At 30.1% G+C, this 26457-nt stretch overlaps 2 protein-coding genes across 8 annotated transcripts; one reads left to right on the top strand and one right to left on the bottom strand.

The window, feature by feature from the left end:
* The first annotated feature begins 1329 nt into the window (after positions 1-1329).
* On the top strand, positions 1330-17280 carry LOC123897210 (wall-associated receptor kinase-like 10). Of its 5 annotated transcripts, none has more exons than XM_045947751.1 (6): positions 1330-1468; positions 3365-3594; positions 4119-4189; positions 14337-14399; positions 14648-15822; positions 16988-17280. In XM_045947751.1, the coding sequence occupies exons 5-6, from the start codon at positions 14785-14787 to the stop codon at positions 17000-17002; spliced, it is 1053 nt and encodes a 350-aa protein (XP_045803707.1). In that variant the 5' UTR covers positions 1330-1468; positions 3365-3594; positions 4119-4189; positions 14337-14399; positions 14648-14784; the 3' UTR covers positions 17003-17280. The 5 variants fall into 5 exon arrangements, with proteins under 5 accessions (XP_045803707.1, XP_045803708.1, XP_045803706.1 ...); XM_045947750.1 differs by lacking the exon at positions 1330-1468 and adding an exon at positions 1474-1603 and having other exon boundaries at positions 3347-3594; XM_045947752.1 differs by lacking the exon at positions 3365-3594 and having other exon boundaries at positions 1384-1468.
* LOC123897209 lies at positions 1396-26457 on the bottom strand. Of its 3 annotated transcripts, none has more exons than XM_045947747.1 (15): positions 26268-26457; positions 26117-26157; positions 25915-26026; positions 24769-24851; positions 24007-24072; positions 23259-23359; positions 22207-22325; positions 20871-20911; positions 19857-19945; positions 19501-19678; positions 19304-19420; positions 18858-18902; positions 18413-18541; positions 17801-17957; positions 1396-1530 (listed from the first exon to the last, which is right to left on the bottom strand). In XM_045947747.1, the coding sequence occupies exons 1-14, from the start codon at positions 26323-26325 to the stop codon at positions 17823-17825; spliced, it is 1314 nt and encodes a 437-aa protein (XP_045803703.1). In that variant the 5' UTR covers positions 26326-26457; the 3' UTR covers positions 1396-1530; positions 17801-17822. The 3 variants fall into 3 exon arrangements, with proteins under 3 accessions (XP_045803703.1, XP_045803704.1, XP_045803705.1); XM_045947748.1 differs by lacking the exon at positions 1396-1530 and adding an exon at positions 17439-17671; XM_045947749.1 differs by lacking the exons at positions 1396-1530; positions 25915-26026; positions 26117-26157; positions 26268-26457 and adding an exon at positions 25296-25849 and having other exon boundaries at positions 17439-17957.

The following is a 26457-nucleotide window of genomic DNA, read 5'->3' as shown; positions in this document are numbered from 1 at the left end:
AAGTTTTTTTTTTTTTTTTTACAGGTACTCTTAGTAAAGTTATAATAAAACTATATAATAATCATATTACTAACAATTATGTCAACTGACCAAGTCAACAGTCATACATTATGCATGGAAATTTGATGCATAGTTTGGTCCACCTTGATAAGCACCATACATCTTTTGTTCTACTTCCAATAACACCACTAACCAATTTAGGATAGGCAAATGAATTAAGTCCAACCACACTTAACAAAAAAAACAAAATTTTATTATCTCACTATTTTTTTTCAAGAAAATTATGAGCAACTTAAATTTTATTTCAACTCCAACAGTTGTGTTAGCATTGTTAACACAGCATAAATACTATACTTCTAAGATTCATAAATCACAATAGATTTTTATATCTAATAATGTTTCCACAGTTTGCAATATTTCATATCATCATTTTAATTCTAATATCTCATCCACCAGCATAGGCACAACTAGAAGATGGGATCATAGCACAACAAGGTTGCAATTCAACATGTGGAAAAGTTTCAATACCGAGTTTAACTAAATTTAAAAGCATTTGAAAGTATAAGCAGCTTTATTTGACTAGAAAAGTAATAGGAACTAATTTTCTTTCAACTCTTTATTTTGTTTTTAATGTAGTGGTCAATTTAGCCAAGACAGTTCATATAGTAGTATTCTTTTTCTCATTTCTTTTGGACAAAATCAAAACTAAAGAAAATTCAACAAATTTTATTTTCCTCATTGAAGAAAATACTCAGAAACTTCTTCAAAAGTTGTATTAGCATTGTTAACACAAATCATAAATAAGTTGATTCTAAGATCCACAATTAATTAAAGCTTTAAACAATGATTCCACAATTTACAATATTTCATATATCATTTTAATTTTAGGAAAATGCTAAACAGTGCCCCCGGGGCACTGGTTAAGCATGTTAAAATATAAATTCTATCTCGAAATGTGTGCATTCAATGCCTCAAAAGTACAAAAAGTTGTCTTTTCAATATAAATTTTATTTTTTATTTCTTTTTTAGGTATGCTTAACAAGTGTCTAATATCTCTCATATCTCCTCCACTAACAAAGACAATTCAACAATAATTGTTTTTCTTATCATTGAAGAAGATAATGAGAAATTTCTTAAACAGATGTGTTAGCATCGTTAACAAAGCATAAATACTCTACTTCTAAGATCCATAAATCAAAATTGATTTTTATCTCCAACAATGTTTCCACAATTTACAATATTTCATATCATCATTTTAATTCTAATATCTCATTTACTAGCATCAGCACAAGAAGATTGAATCATAGCACAACAAAGGTGTAGTTCAACATGTGGAGATGTTTCAATCCCTTTCCCATTCGGAATGAAAGAACCTCATTGTTATGCACACAAATGGTTTGAAATAGAATGCAAATTAAACAAAACTTCTCATATTCATAAACCTTACTTGAAGTCTTTAAATCTTGAGGTAAGAGCTTTTGACAATGACTTAGGTATGGTTGAGATTATGAATCCAATTTACCATTCCAACTGTAAAGAAAAAAAAAACAATAAAACTGTTGTGATAAACCTTAGACACAGTCCTTTCGTATATTCTCAGGATGTTAACACTAGGGGTGTGCATCATTGCATGGTCGGATAATTTGACAAACCAAACCATATCCAAACCGAAACCATTTAATTGGATTTGGATTCATAACGATAACCATATTTTATTATAAACCGGTTATAAAACTGGTTATAAATTTGGTTATGGATATATAACCAGTTATTTTAACCAAACCAAATTTAAAAGCGGTCATTTTTTAAATCCAATTTTTAACCGGTTATTTTTAAATCTGATAAAAAAATCAGTTATTTCCTTTTAAAAACTGGTTTTAAGACAATTTAAAAAAATCTTTTTTTTTTTGAAAAAAATCTAAATTTAGTAAAACTAGCGTAAAAAAAAAGTAAAGAAATCAGAATTTTATACATAGAATAAATTCCTATATTTTATTTGGATAATGTAATTGAATTTCCTTCATTTAATTTTATTTATTTTAATAAAATCGACCATAAACCCAAAAATTGACCGAAAAACCGAAAAAATCGGCGGAAAAACCTAAAATCGGTCAAAAACCATAAATCGGCTGAAAAACCTAAAATCGACCAAAAGCCCTAAAATTGACTATAAACTCTAAAATCGGCTGAAAACCCAAAAAATCAATCGAAAACCCAAAAATCGACCCTAAACCCAAAAAATCGGCCGAAAAACCTAAAATCGGCAAAAAAACCCAAAAAATCAATCGAAAACCCAAAAATCGACCCTAAACCCAAAAAATCGGCCGAAAAACCTAAAATCGGCAAAAAAACCCAAAAATCGACTATAAGCCCTAAAATCGACCGAAAAACGAAAAATCGACCGAAAAACGAAAAAATCGACCGAAAAACAAAAAAATCGACTATAAACCCTAATATCGGCCGAAAAATGGGTTTATAGTCGATTTTAGGTTTTTCGGCCGATTTTGAGGTTTATAGCCAATTTCAGGATTTTGGGTCGATTTTAGGTTTTCGGCCGAGTTTTTTGGGTTTAGGGATGATTTTAGATTCTTCGGCCGATTTTTTGGATGTTGGCCGATTTTAGGGTTTATAGTCGATTTTTTGGATTTTGGCCGATTTTAGGTTTTCGGCCGATTTTTTGGGTTTTCGGTCGATTTTTTGTTTTTCGGCCGATTTTTTGGGTTTTCAGGCGATTTTAGGGTTTATAGTCGATTTTTGGAATTTTGACCGATTTTAGGTTTTTTCTGCTGATTTTTCGGGTTGCCGGCCGATTTTAGGGTTTATAGTCGATTTTTTGGATTTTGGCCGATTTTAGGTTTTCGGCCGATTTTTTGGGTTTTTCGGTCGATTTTTGGTTTATCGGCCGATTTTTTGGGTTTTCATCCGATTTTAGGGATTATAGTCAATTTTTGAAATTTTGGCCGATTTCAGGTGTTTCTGCAATTTTTTTGGATTTTTGGCCGATTTTAGGGTTTATAGTCAATTTTTGGGCTTTTGGCCAATTTTAAGTTTTTTCTGCCGATTTTAGGGTTTATAGTCGATTTTAGGTTTTTATAGGATAATTAGCGTAAAAAAAATAGTCAAAAGTTTCTTATCAAAAAATGAAGAAATGCGCAAAAAGTCTAATCCAATGGATTTGGACATGGATATGGGCATTTAATTAAAAAACCGGATTTACAAAATGGATACCCAACCATTTTTAGAATGGTCTGGTTAATATCTGTTTCCAAATAACTGGTTATTTGGAGTTGGTTTTGGATTTAGATATAGTCATATCCATATGACCGGATATTTTGCACACCCCTAGTTAACACATTTTTGGCAGTTGGATGTAACGAATTTGCTTTTCTTGAATCAAATGGGACAACAGTTGGTGGTTGTGTATCGATTTGTGGTGACAACAACAACAATTTTAGCAATTTCAATTTCCGTAGCGACAGTTGTAATGGAAAGTATTGTTGCGAGACTTCATTGCCTTTGCATCTTTCAGAGTATAACACAAAGTTTCGAGGTTTAGGGGAACAGAATAGTGACAACTGTAGCTATGCTTTGATTGTAAGTAAACCTTGGGTATCTTAGACCATCTCCAATGGTGGTACTTATATTTTTAAGTACTAGTACTTAATAGGTACTCTCATTGGAGCAAAAACAAAATTGTACCTAATAGGTACTAGTTCTACAATAAGACATAGTACCTAAATAATTTTTGTGGACCCATTTAAAATGATGTTGAGTTATTGGATAGATGTGCTACTAGTGGGGTCAATTTAGAACTTTTGAAGAGGTTTTGAGTTGGAGGGAATGAGTACTTATTATGTACTATTATTAAAAAAATTATAAATGAATTATGTGTACATATGGGGCCACTTAAGTACTCAAAAATGAGTAGCTTCATTGTGGATGCTCTTATAGTGGTTCTTATTCGAGTAGCCCTTTTTATGAGAGTAGTTATTATAAGCATCTTTATTGTCATAGTACTTATTATTCGTCGTATATGAGTAATTATGTGGTCAAGAAATTGAATGAGTTGAAGAATATGGAGTACGCTATCATTCTAATGTTACATCTTTAAGTAACAGAGCCACTGGTCGGAAATGTGAATGCGTCAAGGGTTATAGAGGCAATCCCTACGTTGCTGGAGGCTGTACAGGTTTTTTCAATTTCTTCCTTTTTAGATTAATCATTTACCAATTACCAATTTCTTTTTATCAGTTTAATCATATTTCAGCATGATACCATACTGCGAATTTGTTTTTTTACAATATGAATCGACAAATGCAAAAATAAATAAATTATGTTCTTGTATTGTACTTATATTCATATTGCACTAGCTCTCTCCTTAAATATAAGTTTTTTCGACTTATTTCTTTATCCTTTTTTATACTACTTTGAAATTTTATATATGTAATTAAACAAAATGATGAACGGTAATTAATATACTGAAATCAAAACCTCGTAATTTCCATAATTTAATCATTGGATCCTATACAAATGTCTGGGCAATAATACATACTTTTTTTGCTGATATATATTGTGTGTGTATATATATATATATATATATGCTTAATTAGTTAAATGGTCCCTTAAAAGATATTTTAGGTTTCACAATCGTCCCTTAAAGAAAAAAATGTCCGAATTCGTCCTTAAAGACATCTCTGTTAGTCATTTTGATCCCCTTCCGTTAGTTTAGTTTTTGGCAAAAATCGTTAAATGATGCACAAAAACACTGTTCATCTTCTTCCTCCTCTCTTCTTCATTTTTTTCATAAACATCATAAAAAATAGATTCAAATCTTCAATCAACCTTCAAACAAACCCAAAAATTCATCTTCTTCCTCAATTTTTCATCATCATCTTCTTCCTCAATTTGTCTCTACAATTCCCTTTTTTGTCTCTTTGACCTAACCACCACAACCACTCATACCCCATCACCATCATCTTTTACTAGTAAAAGGAAGGTTGAATTGCTCATAGGCCTTCATTGTGATGATGTGGCACCTCTAAAAAAACTCCATATTTTTATTGAAAATTTACCAACTTCTCTTAATTATTATTAAAAATATCTAAAATAAAATTTATCCTCCACAAATTAAATTTCATGTCTAATGATTAATACATGAATAGAAAAAGAAACCCCCATAATTCCAAAAGACTATATTTTGGCATATATAAAATGATAAATATGGATTAATAGAAAACGTAAATGACTAAATAATTAAGAGTAACCTAAATATCCATATACTTGCCCAAATAAAAAACTTAATTCGTATATATGGATCAATAAAACATTCATACGTAAAAACCAAAAAAATATATCCATATGTCACTAAAATATGTACATATAAATTATATGTATATATAATTTTTAGTATTGTTATTAAATATATATAATCTAATTTTCTAAAAAAACCAAGATAAATCATATTAATATATTATTACACATTGCAAGAGGTTAAATCAACAATCAAACGATTAGCTTATCAAAAAAAAAAAAAAACAATCAAACGATTAATTACAAGGGATAAAAACAATTATGATTGACCCTTAGGTATTCATATGATGCAACTATAACTGCAAAATTATTATTATTATATTATACAATTAACCCTCATGATTGTTGGAGTTCCTTTCAATAATTATATATAAAAAAAAAACTGTATGTTTTACCACAATGGTCTTTATAAATATTGATACTCACACATCACTACTTGCCCATGGTCTCATATTTTGTAATCTTATTTTTTTCTTTTTTGTGTTTTCTAACCTTCTTTGTAGTAATTTCATCAAGTCATGTCTACTCTTGAGTAAATCAACTACACTATCTTATTGTTTCAAGGAAAAATGTAATTCTATTTTCAAATGTATTTTCCTCATTGTTTTTGGGATAGGTTCTTTTTTTTCTTTCAAATATAGCAATGAAATGTATATTCAAGAATAACATTGCGACAATGAAAAATATATATAACTGCAATTTCTTAACTTTTTTTTAGTGGTACTTGGTTTTAATAGAGAAGATTTGGAAATGTAATACAAGTTGGTCGTATGAAGCAAATTTGGAAGAATTTAATCTCTACTTGGTTAGAGGTGTTTTCATATGCTTAATCATCTTGGTTAGGATTCAAATAAGTGGATTGGGCTGGTACGAAGGTTTTCAAGTTTGCAATTGAGCTAAGTTGTATTTTAATTTCTTTATTACTTTTAGAATAAACTCATTTAAGTCACTAAGAAAAATCGTAAGATTCCATTTAGTTTCTAAGACAAATATTTTGTTTGATTGATGAAGGAAAAGTGGCGTAGCAATTTAGTCACTACTTTACAATTTATACTTTTTTATTACACCAACATTTTAACTACTAATTTTGATATTCCATTGCTTAAAAAGACACATAAAATTAAAGATGCAAACAAATTAAAGAGAGGATAGTGGCATAAACCTCACTAAGAAAAATAAAATTAAACCAAAATAGAAAAGAAAAAGAATTAAGCATATGGTGAAAATGATAAACGAAACCACTAGCTAAATAATTCTGACAAATAAAAGGCAAAGAAATCTTAATAAGTAATATAAAATGTTATATTATATTTATCTATTTTATTATTTAAATTACTCTCTAAGCATAATAGTATTTAGAAGATAAGATATTATAGTTATGAGTGAGTACATAGTGAGATAGTCTTAAGAATAAGATGACATGTTGAATGTTAAATTCTTATAATATCATGCAAACTAAAAAAAGAAGAATAGTATTTCTTAATCTTTGTACTTTCGAACAGGTGGAGGGTGTTGAAGCCCTAGATTTAGACCCCCAAAAATAATTTTTTTGGTAAAGGATTTACGCCCCAATTTTTTTTATCACCTTTATACTATAAGAAAAGTTTACAATCTCTATTAAAAAACCTTTTCATCATCTCTTTTAATTAAATTAAATCATTTTAATTTTAATTATCTTTAATTAAATCATTTTAATTTTAATTATCAATATATCAAATTATCACTATATAACTTCTTACACAAGGGACCAACTAACTAAAATGAAAAATTAAATTAAAAGGGACCAACTAATATATAAGATTTATATAACCACAAAATATTCATGACTATTGAAATTCTTTCAATACTAATAAAAAAAACGTGTGTCTCTCTTCATTGCATAGTTAATTGGTTCCTAAATGAAAAATTTAATTAAAAGGGACCAATATAACCACAAAATATATTCTTTCAATACTAAGAAAGAAAAAAAAAAGTGTCTAAGACTATTGGAATTCTCTTCATTTCATAGTTAATTGGTCCCTAAATGCCAAATGAAAAATTTAATTAAAAGGGACCAACTATCGATATCGATTTATACATATCCATTAGAATTATCAAAAATTGGATGGATTTTCAAAAGAAATTGGATGTGGCACTCTATAAAAAAAATTTACAATCTCTATTAAAACCTTTTCATATTTCATATAATAGAGTTACTCTAATAATAAATAATAAACAATAATAATATATTAAAAAAAAAACTAACACAATTTATTGTTGTTGAATTGAGACAAAAATGAATTGCAAGCAATGAAAGGTGGAACGATGCATCATGTTATTGTTTTATTAATTGCATTGCAATATATTATTAAAATATATATTGTATGTTACAATTCCCTATTAATGCAATTGAAAACAAAGAATTCTTGGAGACACTAATATTGAATATGTAAATTTAGCTAATTATCAAACACAAGCTCTATATAAAGTTAACCCAAAAGCTAATTATCACCACCATATTGAATATGTAAATTTACATTGAAGTCTAGCTTCTATGTTTTAACAAAATTTTAATTTATCTATCTCATGGCAAAAACTCTATGGTTTCTTTGTCTGACATCTCCATGAGAAAAAGTTATGCATCTTCACCTTCCATATGTTAAAGTTACACATTATAGTGTCTTGAATTGATTTAAAAGCTATCGTGTGCATATATATAGTTACATCATAAGTATATTGGTTTTTGTCCTTGGTAGGTGATGGTGTCTAACCTCTTAGAATATCAGGTATGTCTACATGTGATTGATTAAGAAATTGATATACTATATGTGATAGTTGCCTATTAATATGTTTGTAAATTGGAATTTTTCTACTACTCTGAGTTTAGAACATCTCTAATAATTTTTTATATTTCTTTTTTAGGTTGGATATTTTTTTAAATATCAACCGATGTTTTGTTCGATGATTAATTAAACTTTGAGTTGAATCGATTAATATGAATATGACTATTTTTTCATGCGAAGGAGGAGAACAGGATAAAACATACTTCTATTTTTGCTTACGTTGCATCCTTGCTCCTTATAAAGCCTATGAAATGACACCTCATGTAAGGATGTGTATTTAACTCTAATGGGAGTTTGTAAACCATCATTTTTTTTATTGATATAATGTTTGTAATTAGACAACTTTTCTTTTTCATTTATTATTTTATTAGTCTAATGTTTTAGCTTATTTGTTTCTTATTTTCTTTTTCATTTATTATTTTATATAAGGTAGAAGATTTGTATAAAAAATTGTTGATTAATAGGAATATAATTATTTTTTTTCATGTGAATAAGTTGAAGAGGATAAAAGAGGCTTCTATTTATTGATTTTGAAGTGCCTTAAAATTTATATAGATCGAGGGTATATTGATGTTGGAGGCATTCAATTAAAAGAGGACAATCCAAATAATTTAGAAATATAAATATGTGTCTCATTTTTAAATATTATATTGTCTACAATGTGTAGGTGATCTACTTGATCTCGATCAAGAGAAATATAGAAACAAAAACAAAGTAGAAATTAAAATAAGTTTTTTTTTTTGTAGTTGACACTCAAGTCATGCGGTTCTTATAATTGTAATACATGCAAGAAGTATATTGATTCAACTTGACTTAGAGGTTGTCCAAATATATAATCTTCATGCATTTATCGTATAACATTTGCCTAATCCTGGATGGTTCAATATGAATATATATGAATTTTAATAGACGGTCCTATTTTAATCTACGCATGTCATCTTATTCTTACAACCATAAAATGAATCGATGAAAAGAATTGTGCTAAATACTTTTTCCTCCCACTTAGAATTGTACTAAAAGCTTTCTAAATTAAATTAAAAAAAGACAAAAATTATTAAATAAAAATTGTTGATGCTCATTTGTCAAAATAAATTTTAGAAATTATTAAAACCGTAGATGTTAAAATATATTTACATATATTTAGAAAATATAATCACACATATATTTAAACATATTTACACACAACTAAAATTCACCAATAATTCAAAAATTATTAATTTAATTTACATAATAATATAATTTTTTGGATAAATTAAGTACATATTCTAAAAGATTGTTTACGTTACGGCTGAAAATAAAATAGTGGAATATTTATAAGAATAAGATGACATTTCTTTAAGCAAATAAGAAGATGACACATGTTAAATCTTAAATTCATCTATAAGATTTTCTTTACCTTAACCAAATAACTAAACCTAAATTCAAATATATAAAATCTTCGTCCAAACTTATATATTAACAACAACAAATATTCGAGTTTATATAATATAATAAGAAAAATAAAATAAATGTTCAAGAAAATATTAAATAAGAGGGACAAAAACTAACAATAATTTTGAAGAGACACAAACCTCGCCAAGAAAAAGAAAAACAAACCAAAAACAAAAGGACCAAGCAAAAAAAAATGTGAACCAAACAATAGACTAAAAAATTGGGACTAATAAAGTTGGAATAAAATTTCACCAAGTGAATAGTGAGAATAAACTCCAAGAGAACGAGAGATGAGTAAGTAGATAAGCTATTTGGAACCTTAAATTGCATAGAACGTAGTAAGCAAATACACTATTTGATACATAATTTTCAAAAAATGAGATCACGCGGAACAAATAGGCAAAGCCACCATATATGAATCATATTCTATAATCAAAACTTATTTTAACATTTCTCATGAGCAATATTGTCTACAAGTATAATTAGGTATGCCTCCAACTCTTATTGAAAATAATAAAATTAGGTATAATTTTTTTGGTAAAGGATTTACGCCCCAATTTTTTTTATCACCTTTATACTATAAGAAAAGTTTACAATCTCTATTAAAAAACCTTTTCATCATCTCTTTTAATTAAATTAAATCATTTTAATTTTAATTATCTTTAATTAAATCATTTTAATTTTAATTATCAATATATCAAATTATCACTATATAACTTCTTACACAAGGGACCAACTAACTAAAATGAAAAATTAAATTAAAAGGGACCAACTAATATATAAGATTTATATAACCACAAAATATTCATGACTATTGAAATTCTTTCAATACTAATAAAAAAAACGTGTGTCTCTCTTCATTGCATAGTTAATTGGTTCCTAAATGAAAAATTTAATTAAAAGGGACCAATATAACCACAAAATATATTCTTTCAATACTAAGAAAGAAAAAAAAAAGTGTCTAAGACTATTGGAATTCTCTTCATTTCATAGTTAATTGGTCCCTAAATGCCAAATGAAAAATTTAATTAAAAGGGACCAACTATCGATATCGATTTATACATATCCATTAGAATTATCAAAAATTGGATGGATTTTCAAAAGAAATTGGATGTGGCACTCTATAAAAAAAATTTACAATCTCTATTAAAACCTTTTCATATTTCATATAATAGAGTTACTCTAATAATAAATAATAAACAATAATAATATATTAAAAAAAAAACTAACACAATTTATTGTTGTTGAATTGAGACAAAAATGAATTGCAAGCAATGAAAGGTGGAACGATGCATCATGTTATTGTTTTATTAATTGCATTGCAATATATTATTAAAATATATATTGTATGTTACAATTCCCTATTAATGCAATTGAAAACAAAGAATTCTTGGAGACACTAATATTGAATATGTAAATTTAGCTAATTATCAAACACAAGCTCTATATAAAGTTAACCCAAAAGCTAATTATCACCACCATATTGAATATGTAAATTTACATTGAAGTCTAGCTTCTATGTTTTAACAAAATTTTAATTTATCTATCTCATGGCAAAAACTCTATGGTTTCTTTGTCTGACATCTCCATGAGAAAAAGTTATGCATCTTCACCTTCCATATGTTAAAGTTACACATTATAGTGTCTTGAATTGATTTAAAAGCTATCGTGTGCATATATATAGTTACATCATAAGTATATTGGTTTTTGTCCTTGGTAGGTGATGGTGTCTAACCTCTTAGAATATCAGGTATGTCTACATGTGATTGATTAAGAAATTGATATACTATATGTGATAGTTGCCTATTAATATGTTTGTAAATTGGAATTTTTCTACTACTCTGAGTTTAGAACATCTCTAATAATTTTTTATATTTCTTTTTTAGGTTGGATATTTTTTTAAATATCAACCGATGTTTTGTTCGATGATTAATTAAACTTTGAGTTGAATCGATTAATATGAATATGACTATTTTTTCATGCGAAGGAGGAGAACAGGATAAAACATACTTCTATTTTTGCTTACGTTGCATCCTTGCTCCTTATAAAGCCTATGAAATGACACCTCATGTAAGGATGTGTATTTAACTCTAATGGGAGTTTGTAAACCATCATTTTTTTTATTGATATAATGTTTGTAATTAGACAACTTTTCTTTTTCATTTATTATTTTATTAGTCTAATGTTTTAGCTTATTTGTTTCTTATTTTCTTTTTCATTTATTATTTTATATAAGGTAGAAGATTTGTATAAAAAATTGTTGATTAATAGGAATATAATTATTTTTTTTCATGTGAATAAGTTGAAGAGGATAAAAGAGGCTTCTATTTATTGATTTTGAAGTGCCTTAAAATTTATATAGATCGAGGGTATATTGATGTTGGAGGCATTCAATTAAAAGAGGACAATCCAAATAATTTAGAAATATAAATATGTGTCTCATTTTTAAATATTATATTGTCTACAATGTGTAGGTGATCTACTTGATCTCGATCAAGAGAAATATAGAAACAAAAACAAAGTAGAAATTAAAATAAGTTTTTTTTTTTGTAGTTGACACTCAAGTCATGCGGTTCTTATAATTGTAATACATGCAAGAAGTATATTGATTCAACTTGACTTAGAGGTTGTCCAAATATATAATCTTCATGCATTTATCGTATAACATTTGCCTAATCCTGGATGGTTCAATATGAATATATATGAATTTTAATAGACGGTCCTATTTTAATCTACGCATGTCATCTTATTCTTACAACCATAAAATGAATCGATGAAAAGAATTGTGCTAAATACTTTTTCCTCCCACTTAGAATTGTACTAAAAGCTTTCTAAATTAAATTAAAAAAAGACAAAAATTATTAAATAAAAATTGTTGATGCTCATTTGTCAAAATAAATTTTAGAAATTATTAAAACCGTAGATGTTAAAATATATTTACATATATTTAGAAAATATAATCACACATATATTTAAACATATTTACACACAACTAAAATTCACCAATAATTCAAAAATTATTAATTTAATTTACATAATAATATAATTTTTTGGATAAATTAAGTACATATTCTAAAAGATTGTTTACGTTACGGCTGAAAATAAAATAGTGGAATATTTATAAGAATAAGATGACATTTCTTTAAGCAAATAAGAAGATGACACATGTTAAATCTTAAATTCATCTATAAGATTTTCTTTACCTTAACCAAATAACTAAACCTAAATTCAAATATATAAAATCTTCGTCCAAACTTATATATTAACAACAACAAATATTCGAGTTTATATAATATAATAAGAAAAATAAAATAAATGTTCAAGAAAATATTAAATAAGAGGGACAAAAACTAACAATAATTTTGAAGAGACACAAACCTCGCCAAGAAAAAGAAAAACAAACCAAAAACAAAAGGACCAAGCAAAAAAAAATGTGAACCAAACAATAGACTAAAAAATTGGGACTAATAAAGTTGGAATAAAATTTCACCAAGTGAATAGTGAGAATAAACTCCAAGAGAACGAGAGATGAGTAAGTAGATAAGCTATTTGGAACCTTAAATTGCATAGAACGTAGTAAGCAAATACACTATTTGATACATAATTTTCAAAAAATGAGATCACGCGGAACAAATAGGCAAAGCCACCATATATGAATCATATTCTATAATCAAAACTTATTTTAACATTTCTCATGAGCAATATTGTCTACAAGTATAATTAGGTATGCCTCCAACTCTTATTGAAAATAATAAAATAAGGAATACATCAAAAATAAAAAACAAAGTGACATTTGACTATAAAATTGCAACTCATATAAAGAAAACTAAAATCTTATATGATTACACTAATAAAATAAAAAATGATACATCATTTCAAACTTATGAAATATTATAAGAGATCTATTACATTAAAATATAAACAAACTACGATATAATAAAAAATCTAATATTTCTAAACAACCTTTTTTTTACTCATATACTAATATTAAACATAATCATATTTTAAAATAATATATATTATTTAACTATATGTGATTATAGTTATCACAATCATTATTTTTTTATTTATAAAAATATTTTAATTATATATTTTAATCGAACCCGTGCAACGCACGGGTTTATTCCTAGTCAATAATAACAACAAGGTAAGATAGTGAATGAGTTCCCAGATCTTCATTGATTTGTTTTTTATTTTTTTCTTTACGGGATTTTGGTGTAAGATAGTAGTGAATGAGTTCCCATATCTGTTGTTCCTCATATTCAAGATCAATTTGGGATGAAGTTTGTTATGTTTGTGGTTAGACATCAATTTGAGATGACAAAAAGTGAGAAGCAATTTGGGATGAACTATGAATTAAAGAAGAATGGAGGAAGATGAAGAAATGATGAAGGAATGGAGGAAGAAGATGAAGAAATTGAAACAAAAATTTGTTGGTGATGGTGCACTCTTAGATCTGGTGAACATGCAAAATCTAATGGTTGTTTGTCTTTCAAAAATATTAGATGGTTAAGGTTAAAAAATATATTGTGGTATATGGTGGACCACCTTCAATGTTGATCTACCTAATACATTTATGGTTGATAAATTAACGGAAGAGACCAATGTGACAAACGGATATGTCTTTAAGGGACCAAAAGAACTAATTAAGCCATATATATATTACAGCTGAAGTAAACATATAGATTATAAATTCTATCTGGTTCCACGCCCCATTTCTAAATTAATTTTACTTCAAGGAAATTATAAGCTAACTTAGTTCTTTTGTTTCAGCAACTCAATATCCAGGTTCCTACGGTAAGAAGAATAATCGGTGGAAGAAGTGGGTTATTGTAGGTATGTACAAATTTCATAAAAACATAAACCAAGAATAATAACTTTTATGGCTTATTTTCAAACTTGCCTGATGCTAAGCTGGACCTAGGTGAATTTACATCTACCTGGTACTTATTATTAAGATAAAACTGAGTGCATATTCCAAAACATGTCTAAACAAATAACAACATAAATAACTCTCTATTTGATAAAAAGACATTAGCAACTCTCAATTACACTCACCACCTTTTTATAATCTCCAAATGCAGGAATTTCGTCGAGTGTTGGATCCATCGGTTTCCTCATTGGTCTATGGTTTTTGTTTAAAGATGTGAAGAAAAGAATAATAAAGAAATATAGAGAAAAATTCTTCAAAAGAAATGGTGGTTTGTTGTTACAAAAAAGAATGTCTTCGGGAGAAGTAAATGTTGAAAGAACTACTCTCTTCGCCTTAAAGGATTTAAAGAAAGCCACTGAAAACTTCAATAAGAACAGAGTTCTTGGAAAAGGAGGCCAAGGTACAGTTTACAAAGGCATGCTGGTAGATGGTAAAATTGTTGCAGTGAAAAAGTATAAGGTTGAAGGAAAGGTTGAAGAGTTTATCAATGAGTTTGTTATTCTTTCACAAATCAACAATAGAAATGTGGTTAAATTATTAGGATGTTGTTTGGAGACAGAAATTCCATTGCTTGTTTATGAATTCATTCCCAATGGTAACCTTTTTGAGTATTTACATGACCAAAATGAGGACATACCAATGACATGGGACATACGTTTGAGAATTGCAACCGAAATTGCTGGAGCTTTATTTTACTTACACTCTACTGCATGTCAACCCATTTATCATAGAGACATTAAATCAACAAATATAATGTTGGACGAAAAGTATAGGGCGAAATTGGCAGATTTTGGAGCATCAAGAATAATTTCAATCGAAGCTACTCACCTTACCACAATGGTTCAAGGTACTTTCGGTTACTTAGACCCTGAATACTTTCATACCAGTCAATTTACCGAGAAAAGTGATGTGTACAGCTTTGGAGTAGTTCTCGCTGAACTTTTAACTGGTAAGAAGCCAATATCCTCTGTAGGGTCTGGGGAATACCAAAATTTGGCTTCCTATTTTGTTCAGTGTATAGAGGAGAATAAGTTGTCTGACATTGTTGATGAAAGGGTCACAAAAGAAGGCGAGAAAGAACATGTCATTGCAGTTGCAAATCTTGCATATACATGCTTAGAGTTGAATGGAAGAAAGCGACCAACTATGAAAGAAGTTATGTTACAATTAGAAGGGATCAGGGGAATGAATAAGAAGCTTAATGCACAACAAAACCGTGAGGAAATTGAGCTTGCTGGAATTGAAGAGTACCAACCTTGGGATGGGTATTCTGCATCAAATTCGTTGCCAACTATTAACAGTCAAACATACTCCACAGACTCGGAGGTTATGCATATTTTTTCATTAGATTAGTTGGTTTGTTTAATTGTTTTATGTTTTTTTTGCATTGATTAAGGTAACACGTACATCCTTCGGTCACTATTATATGAACTTAAAAAGTAGTTTTTTGTTTATAATAATGGCTAGAGGGTGTATTATAACGAGAGTTTGCTTAGGCTTTGAAGATCAGATAGGGTAATATATAGTTATGGATAGTGAACTTAGGAGTCTAGGTGATGGGGAACACTATTGTATTGAGACTTGAATGATGGGGATCTACTTTTTAGAACATAGGGTATAAAGAAGGGGACTTCTAAGTAACTTAAGGAAGCATCTCAATTGATGGGAGCTACCGCGCAACCATTTTGTTCTCTGGCGTGTCACTTAAGGGATCTCAGAATGATTTTAGTGAGTTTATGAGGGCTTGAACGCGCCAGCCTCTGAGAGCTTAACACCTCGTTTCTCACCAAGTGCTACTGCTCATAGTAGTGGTACCAAACGAGTCAGAGTTTTCCCACGATTATGCATGAATTGTGCGTTGCATTGTGAGGTCTAAATGTGTCAATGTGTTGTAGGAAATGTGAAGGGAAAAGTGAAATGTGTGAATGTGTCCCTGTGAGAGGTGTATCTGGCAATGGCATCATCATGTGCTTAAGTGTCAGAATTGAACTCTTGCAATGAATTGCTTATGTGACTTACTTATGTGTCTCTAAATGTCAATGCGTATTAATTGCTTAAATGTTACTATGTGAACCTATCTCTTAAGTGTCATTCCATGTTTAATTGTTAACATGCTTATAAATGTCAATATCTCCCTAATTGTTATTACATGATTAAATCTTAATATGTTCCTATGTATTAATTTGTTTCTCAATGTTCTCACATGTTTATACTTGCTTTCACATTTTAACTGCATACATGTCAATATGCTTCGTAACAGTCATCTTAGGGCTAGTCGTGAATGTCATTATTTGTCAACAAACATGCTCTTAACTGTTAGTTCCTATAAATGCTCCACATGTCCATGCATATAAATGTGTCTATATATCATCATTGAAACTATGTGCATACTTGCGATGTTCTTCTTGCTTATGCTTTACTTTTCATGATTTTTGACTACTAACTTTTTGATGTTTGTGTGTGCGGGTTTCCAAAAACGCAATTATTGCAGGTTGTCGGGCGGTGATCCAAGCTTTGATAGCTGATACTGGGTGAGAAGTGTATCTTGAATTTGATTGAGTCGAGAAATCAATTATTTTGTAAAATTATTGATGGCGTTGTATACTATTTTAAATAATTTTGAAGACGAAAATCAGTTGTCTCTTAGACAAAAATTATAATCACATATTGGATGTCTTTAATAAGCATAAACCTTTATGGTTGAGGAACACTTTGTCTTTTAATAAGCATATATTAGATATCATTAATAAATCATATTAACATTAGCAATTACGGATTTGTTGATATGTTTGTTAAATCTTTTATCTCCCAGATGTCATTTCCTCTTTCCAACCTTCTACATTGTCCAGACAAAAAAACAACGGATAATCTGCTTAATATCGGTACCTTTATCATCTCCACAATTTTGACCCTTTAAACTGATTTTGAGGGCAAGATTAAAATATTCAGGGAACCTAGTGTAATTCAGATTAAAACTAGCAGTGTACATTAATAACAGATAGGACCCTACACAAGGAATCAAAATAATATTCACTTGTGTTTATTCTTACACCTATATATAAATGTTCTATCTTTCAAATAAATTATTCAATTTATGGGGCTTCAGAAAGGGAGATCAAATGCCCAGGGGAAATTTGCCTGTATACAGGTATATAATCACATATTGTTGCTATGCCTGGAAATCCAATTTATGCTCAAATCATGAAATGCTGAAATTCTCGTAACTAATATAATCTATAATCTCAACAAAAAGCCTGTGATTCTTAAATAAATAAAAAACCTGTGATCCTTGTGAATGAAGTACCTGGGTTGAATCTATTGATCCTCTACTTAGTATTGTGAGTGGGGACACTGAGATAAAATTTGGTATTCTTGAAGTCATCCAAGAGTGGGTTGTATCCATCTTTGGTTCTTGTTTTTGTGGGCAAGCCAAACTCTTCCATGAAAGCCGATGTTTCCAGCTACATCAAATACAAACTATTAAGGTAGAGGTAGAATACATAAAGTTGATAAAAAATGAAAAAAAAAAAAATATATATATATATCATGCAATATCTCATGAGAATATAAAAATATTCCTCAGTGATTACCAACTAAAACACTAGCATATTAGCCTAAAATATCTAAAATTTTGTTTGTTTTTCGGTTACATATCTAAAATTTTGTTAACATTTCATTTTTTTTATAAAAGACTTAATATTATTTTATGTGTTTTTTGTTTATAAAATTTTCCATTAAAAATCGTTAAATAAGGAGATTGAAAATAGAGTGTGGTGCACTCAATCATGGAACACACATTGAAAGAACAATTTGTTTTGAAATCCAGCATTGCAACTTTTGCCACTCATTTGCTTGAGAGGCCTTGTGAGCAAAGATGTGATAATAATGCTATAAAAAATAAGACAATAGCACCAACCGTAATTGTTCTCCTTTTCTTTCCTTTTTTTGATGAATTATCATCTTGAAGTTTCAGCCACCCAGAACAATAATGATCAATCCGTTCCAAAAGCCAAAAGTCTGTAGGAAAAAAGATATCAGCATCACCCTGCAACAAAAGACAAAAATCCATTTTTAGAAGTTCAAGAAGAAATTATTTTATATGATGGGATCATCACTTGTATAATACTTGTATAATACAGTAGGCATCATTAGTTCTATACTCCTATGAAGTAAATAGAATAATTTGAGCCTCCATAGTTTCTTGATGAAAGTGAATTTAATAACAAAATGTTAAATTTATGCAAAATTGTTTCATGCTACAACAATATCTGCTAGTCATGTACAATGCTGGCCAGATAGACAAAAGGTAAAGGACAATAAGAATGTAGATTCAAAAGGAAAAAAATCAGTGCTAAAAATACCTTAGCCTCCATATAATCTTGGTAATCTGTGCTGATTCCTTCTTTCTGCAATGCATAAGCAAAAACTTTGTTAATTAAGACTATCAATAGATAAGTGGCTTCTGAAGATGATAACAAATTATCATATCTGTATACACATTCTTACATTATCAATACCATCCATTAGATGGATTAAGTAGGATCTCAGTTATGAATGTGTATATCAAGTTTACATTACAACAAAAGTATTCTGTTTATTCACCGATCCAAAGTGGCAGTTCCTAAGAGCGATTGAACGTTGTTTCATAATCATATCACACGTGTAGATATGATCGGTTAATCCACAAAGCAAATGGACAAGGACTCAATTCTAAACTATTGTGTAATATTAATAACTTTGCTCTAATATGTATGAAATGAGAAGGCAGGCAACTGTACTATTTAGGAAATATATAACAAGAATATACTTTAGTTGAAACCAATGGAGCTCGTTCACCGGCTATCTTCACATCTGGCAGGTAGCTAAAATCAGAAGCAATTAAAGACATCTTTGGTAGCACCTCATGGAGAACATCAAGTAATTTCTGAAAATAAATGAACATATGTTGTCAATGTAAAAATCAATTTGTGTAACAGGCTTAAGGATGATTTAATAGACTCTTACCAAGCAACCAGTTGGCAACCAACATCTACGTGGTTTTGGGTAAACTTTAGACCAGATACTTTTAAGTGTTGATACTGCAGCGCTTTGTGTTGTTTTGGTTTTATCCAAGTCCATGATCTCAACACAACGTGTAACAAGTGAGTCTTGCAATGGCTTGTATAACTCGTTGAGAGTTTCTCTATTAAAAGTAGAAAGTAGTTGATATGTCAATAAAAGTGGCGACAAAATTGTTTTAGTTTGATAACCACTCAACATTTATTAAAACAACTTTTTACATTGCTATTAACTACCGAATCCATAGAATGTATAGAAGTGTATGTAGCAACAGTATGATCTTCATCCGCACACAAACTTACCGGTCATGTTGTCTCTCAACCCAAACTTCCATCCATGGGGAGTTTTGATTCTCTGAATAGACAACATCATGCGGAAGATTATCAAGTACCTGCACAAAATAATATAAGGAGATGCAAAATATTTAAACTATAGTAGTTATAGTATAATATAACATTTAAATCAGAAAAGGGGGGAAGATAATTTCTAATCTGCAAACATTCAATACTTGGGTCATTAGCAAAGTCTGCATAATTGTTTCAAATTTTAATGATGCAATTGTAGTGAAAAAATGGCAGATTGTAAATGTGTCAGACTTAGCTTCTAAAAGGAAACTTCCAGCACAAGTGCTTAGGGCCAATAGATGTCAAATGGCACCTGTTTTCCTTTGGGGAACAAGCTGGGTGTGCAGGGTTTCCTATCGTGGTCATAATCATACAAGTATGACATCAGCTTAGCAGCTCTCAGATACACCAGAATGCTCGTGACCAACCGTCACATTGTAACATCTCAGACTGGTTATATGCTCATAACATAAGTTAATCTATGTCACATTGTAACATCTCAGGTATGCTTTCATTTTATTTTTATCTGTTGTTCTGTAATGTAATCTATGTCATTACTTTATGGTTCCTGTTCCATCAACCCCCGATTACTTTATTTTTACTATTTCCTAGGAGGACCCAGTCCTTTTCCCTATGGCATCATCACACTCAAATCAGTTCTTTCTCTTCTACGGTAAAAGCCAACTAGCAATAATATTGATATAGCATGGCAAAGAAATAGTTGGAAGAGTTAAGGGATATGAAAAACAAGGTGTGAGCTTTTTCCATTGCTGCTGCTTTCTTCACAGAGCAATATGCACCCCAATCCACTTTACCACTAACATTTATGTTTTTCATTGATCACAAAAGTAGATCCACGCCAAGGGAGTTTTGTTTTCATAGAAATTTCATTAAAAAAAAGAAGTAACCTTTTCTTTTATTAGGAAAAATATTTGAGCAGGAGTTATAAAACCAACTTATTATAGAACACACCTCAAGCATTATTACCCAACATGGTTGTTGCTCCACATCCCCTGTAAAGGAGGGAACAGTGATATTAGCATTATTTCATAAACTTCTATTCCACATAGAAGTCCCCACACATCACCAAAAAAGGAGTTTAACAGCTGTAGAAATTGAACTTTTAAAGGAAAATAAAGTATATGACCAAGTCCCACAGACCATCCTAATATTTTCAAGCTATAACAGACATTTGGTGAGAACAGCAAAACGTTGAACTTGTTTAGCATCCTAACACATGCACCATCACCCATACAGTAAACAAATTTTCACCATCTCTTCCACAGTTTGTCCACCCCCCAGAAGTTGCATAGGTGCGGGTACGGTACCGGTATCCGATATAGGTACCGGTACGTGGTACGACATTTTTAAAAAAACTAAGGTACGGGGTACGCCCGTATAATTTTTTTTAATATAGTTATATAATTAAAATAATAGAATTATATTCTTAAAACAAATAATTAAACATAAAAAATAGCAAACTTTAAAAGTAATTATATTGTGGTTTACACATTTAGGAAATTAGGAGTAGTAGTAAGACTATGCGGCTCTACTTTTAAAAAGAAGTAAAAAGGGAATCAAGACTGAATCGATTCTAATTCTAAACTAAAGTGAATCTTTATTAAAAAATAAACAAATAAAAAAAAGAATTGGATTGAGAAGTGTTGCAAAAAGAAAAAGAAAAAAAGAATGGGAATAAATTTTGATGAAATATGTACCACGTGTGACGTGTGTACCCTGAGAGTACCACGCGTACCCCGGGAGTACCACGCGTGTACCCGCATGAAAAAAATTTAAAAAAAAACTCGGTACTTTGAGGTTACGTACCAGGGGAGTACCGTACGCGTACCGTACCCGATACCGGTACTATGTCTAAAATGGGGTACCCGTGCATCATAATGTTACCCCAAGAAAAATCAGAAGTTTAGACCCTCCTATACATATTAAATAATATTTAAAATGAAAAATAAGCAAACACTAAATGATTCTATTTAACCATTACTTATTCAGATTACTAATCCATTCAAGTACAGCTACCCAAATGAAAAACTAGACTCTAGACAGGGCTTTTACTTCCTAAAAGGTTTATCAAGAAGGAAGCTTTGATGGTTAGGACTAGGGAGAGATTGCATATTATAGTTAAGAAATTAGTTCCATCCACAACCCCTTGTTTGTAACCCTTTTCTATTTATAACTTATTTTACCAGGCCCCACTACAGGGTAACTCAATCTTCAGATTTTAAACCACTTTTAGAAGCCACAATAAAATTGATGTAACTCAATAAGGAAAATTTTAATAGCATCCTACCCCATCCACTCCGGTCAGAAGCATCACGACATTCTACCCTGAACTTTGGAATATGGCTGCGCACTTCGGCAACAGTTTCTTTTTGCACCTCAGCAAGTGAAGGGCTAATCTCAACTGAGCTGTAATTAGAAACAGGATATTAACTGGGATGTTAATCATATGATACACAAGACAGTAAAATCTACTCCAATTCATTCACTAACAGTAATCAATAGGATATTCGCTTAAATGCACTTTTGGCCCCCCCCCCCCCTTTTTTTTAAATTTTTTTTGGTCGCTCAATTTTACTGTTTTTTGGAATTTTGGTCCCTCATCTTAGTTTTTGATGATGTGGTCTATTCATTTATGACGTAGCAACATTTATTAGGGCGTAATGAATATCCATGTCAGCAAAAATGTCTAATAAGCACCGCGATGTTATAAATTCATAGGCCATATCATAAAAAATGACCCACCAAAATTCTGAAAAAAGCAAAATGGGGGGGGACCAAAAAACAGACTTTTAAAATAGGAGGACCAAAACTTTATTTTTTTTTTTAAATCGGGGGACCAAAAGTGCATTTAAGCCTTGGATATTCATAAGACTGATAGACGAATATTACAAACATGAATAAGATATAAAACCAATTTATTAATCAATTGTACATGTAATACTTTATAAGATGAAAGATCGGTACGAAATTGAGATCTACAAATCAACAATACACTATTTGTATATATACTACTAAGTATAAATCAAAGTCCAAACCCTCCTGTTCATATTGGGTGAGAATAAAATAGAACCAATCAAGTAAAACCAGAAGACACACAGCTTACTATCATTCATTTCATATGTCAATGGAAGTGAAACAACGAAATTAAAAAATGGCCCCTCAATATAAGTTACTAATAGGATAATCATGCAAAACACAGGGAGATGAATTACACAGATAACAGAAGTACAGTAAATAAGCACAGCCCACTGTCCTAACAAAAACTTTTAAAAAATGGCCCTAACATTATAATATGTTTTATAATAAAACATGTATTATATTGAATACATAGGCACGTACGTGTAAGTCATACTGTTATAAACTTTTGGAGGAGCATTCAACATTATGTAATCCATTATACCCTTGGCACATGTTCCTGATCCACCACCAATTTCATAAATCTGATTGCAAATTAGAGGATGGTATCAACTACTGTTACAAGTAATAAAAAGAAACATTGTTTAAGCAACATAGACTTATAATGCTTACTCTATTTTTATCAAAAGAAAATGAATCTTACTAAAGAAAAACATTAAACAAATTACAAATAGGAAGCAGTTGTGAGACGTATTTATATAGAAACAAAGGGAACAATATTGGATATGGACCTCTGTTAATGGTAAGCCTATTAAGAGTAGATATGTAGATTAAAGACCAACTACCAGACATTATACATCATTAAGGAATTTTGAAATTTGTTTGAACTCTGAACTAGTTTGCCTATTCAATGATTCAATCTGTGAGAATCAACTTGTATGCATGATATATTGTACATGGTTTTTTAGACAAGTTTTAAGCAATGATATTTCAGTAGTTACAATCGGCTAGTTCATACCAAAAGATTAAATTGAAAAATTAAATAAAATTCGTATTAAATTTTAAAATGAAAAAGAAAATTACATTTCAAAACTCAAAACAATATGAATGTGCATCAACAAGTACAGCATTCTCCTAATATTAACATTTGTCAAAGAAATTTAGATGGGTGAAAAGGGCTAGATCTAGACAGTGAAACAAAGATCACATGCAAAAATTGCAGTACACTTACTTTTAGAGGAACAGAGAAGTTTGCAGTGCGCATGATGGCTTCGGCAATAGCATGGGCATACCAAGGCTGCCAAAAAAAATACAAATCTTTTAAGAACAAATAACTCAATCTTCGAAACAAATTTCATTTTGAAAAATAGGGCAAGCAACAAACTCATAAGTGACCCAAGCAGAATATCGCAAAAAGTTCCAATAAGAAACAAGATAAAGTTTTCGTTAAAATTATTAACAAAAAATTGATTGGAATTAGGCACCACTTGGTCTGCTGTTAAATGTTAATATTAAAATTAATGTCATACACATAACTGATGTAGCATAAACTAAATGGATTAAAGAAAAGGGGGAAAAAAAAAACCCTTCTATATCAGTCCATAGAGATGATGGTATGATTAGGACATTAAGCTGTTAGAACATTTTAGGTTCAAAAATGGTTTGTTATAGTTACTTCAACTTTTCTCTAGACCTACACACCGTATAACCTCAAATATGCAGGTATTTCTCACATCCCTGAAACAGAAACAATTGAACCCTTAAACTGATTTGTAATTTTACATTGCCTGCAACCCCTTGACAGAAAGGTTGGAGTTGACCAAATAATACTCCATTGAAGGTTGAATGTTAATAAAAACTAAAAATTCTTGAGTAAATAAATGATTTTTAACAATTTTCTCTCCCCCAAATTGACAACTATTAGAATCACATTTTGAATCATATTATTCTATATGCTGGGGGCTAGAAATTTTTTATCACATGGAATGTTTACCTTAAAAATCTCCACCGGAGTAAACCACGATATGTCACTCTGCTTGTAAATATTATCCAAATATTTCATATAAGCTTTTCGGCCTGAAATATTTCACCACTCTACAACATTAGCAGTAACAACATAGCTGGAAAATTATAATTTATGTTTAATCATGTTTTCCAATATCTTAATTTGACGGCAATAGCAATTTGGTTTGGAATTCTGAAAAGTTCATCCAGAAAATTGAAAAATATGTCCAGACAAAAATCATCCCAAAGTAAAATACTGAAAAGTCAATTTCCCAAACTAATCACTTGTAACCAATAACCAAAATAATAAACAAAGTGTCATTCCTCCTAATAGGATAATGTACTCATATACTCCTCATATAATAAAAAACTTTAGCTCCACTCTATTCTACAAATTACGGAAACAAGAGAATGCCATTATTTTCTGGCTACAACAGCTTCACCAGAACAAGATCATAAAGCGATAAATTTTCACATCATGTAATCCAAACTTTCTTGCTACTTTTCCATAATTACCTCCATTACTTGCTCCATTTCCCCCCTCAAAACAACCTGACCACCCTTCCTAAAGCAATGGAACCGAAACTGATACCAGCATCTCACTTTCTTCCTATAAGCATGGACACAGACACTAGAAACGACATTCGCAGGTATTAGTATTACACAAGTGATAATTTAAAGAAATGGAAGTGATTAAATGTAATCACATGCGTCCATGTAAGACACAGCTCCAATTTGAAGTGTCGGAGCCTTCAGACAATTAGATTCACAATTTGATTCCTATGAAGCACCGACACAGACACTAGAAACGACACTGGCACATAGACAACACTAAATCATTGATAATTTGAAAGAAAAAAGAAATGGAAATGATTAGATGTAATCACATGTGTCCATGTCAGACACTCACCGGTCACACCTTCAATTTGAAATGTCAGTACTACATAATTTTTTCCACCAAAATTTGAAGCATGTACTAATACTATAACCTCAAGACAATTTAATTAACATAGTTTTACCCTTATTAATACTATAATCAACACAAGTAGTACATGCTGTATGTAATTGTAACAGAATTAACTAACTATTTAACTAATTATTGAAAATGAGAATAATTAAGAAAGAAAATTGTGACCTTGAAGTTGATTGAATCTAATAGTATTGGGAAGAACACCAACGGAACGAGATTTTTGTGAGAAGTAACCATGTAATGGATGATAGAGTGCAGAATGAATAAAATCACGAACCTGCACAACAAATTAAACGAACAATTGAATAAGCGATTTCAAATTTCGAAGATATAGGAACAGTTAAAGAATGAATTCGTTAGAACTTACTAGAACGGGTTTATCGCCGACAATGTGAGTGGAATACAAAGCTGAATCGAAGAAGAGAAAAATCGAAGTTAGGTTGGTGAAATCGGAAAACGGAAGAGAAAGAGAAAGAGAGGGAGAGAGAGAGAGAGAGAGAGAGAGAGAGAGAGAGAACCTTTGGTGGCGAGAGAAATGAGAGGAAGAACCCTGCGATTGGTGCGAGTGAAGAACATGGCGGAATATTGTGAGGAATTTGTGATGCAGTGTTTATGCTTTCTTAAACCCCCTTCTCTTTGTTCAGGGTTTTGTTTAGCTTCTTTCCGTCACAACTCACAACTCTAACTTCATTTTAGTTCATCTTATTG

Source organism: Trifolium pratense, linkage group LG7 (assembly GCF_020283565.1).
Source record: "Trifolium pratense cultivar HEN17-A07 linkage group LG7, ARS_RC_1.1, whole genome shotgun sequence".
In the NCBI taxonomy this organism is placed as follows: Eukaryota; Viridiplantae; Streptophyta; class Magnoliopsida; order Fabales; family Fabaceae; genus Trifolium; species Trifolium pratense.
Note: the sequence above shows the minus strand (reverse complement) of the source record. Positions and strands in the feature narration are given on the sequence as shown.

Coding starts and splice junctions, on each gene's coding strand:
- LOC123897209 (XM_045947747.1), bottom strand. CDS start 26,325: ATGTTCTTCACTCGCACCAATCGCAGGGTTCTTCCTCTCATTTCTCTC. Junction 24,852..25,914: donor TAGATTCAATCAACTTCAAG/GTCACAATTTTC, acceptor GAAATATTTCAG/GCCGAAAAGCTTATATGAAA. Junction 24,073..24,768: donor CTCCGGTGGAGATTTTTAAG/GTAAACATTCCA, acceptor TTTTTTTGGCAG/CCTTGGTATGCCCATGCTAT.
- LOC123897210 (XM_045947751.1), top strand. CDS start 14,785: ATGTCTTCGGGAGAAGTAAATGTTGAAAGAACTACTCTCTTCGCCTTA.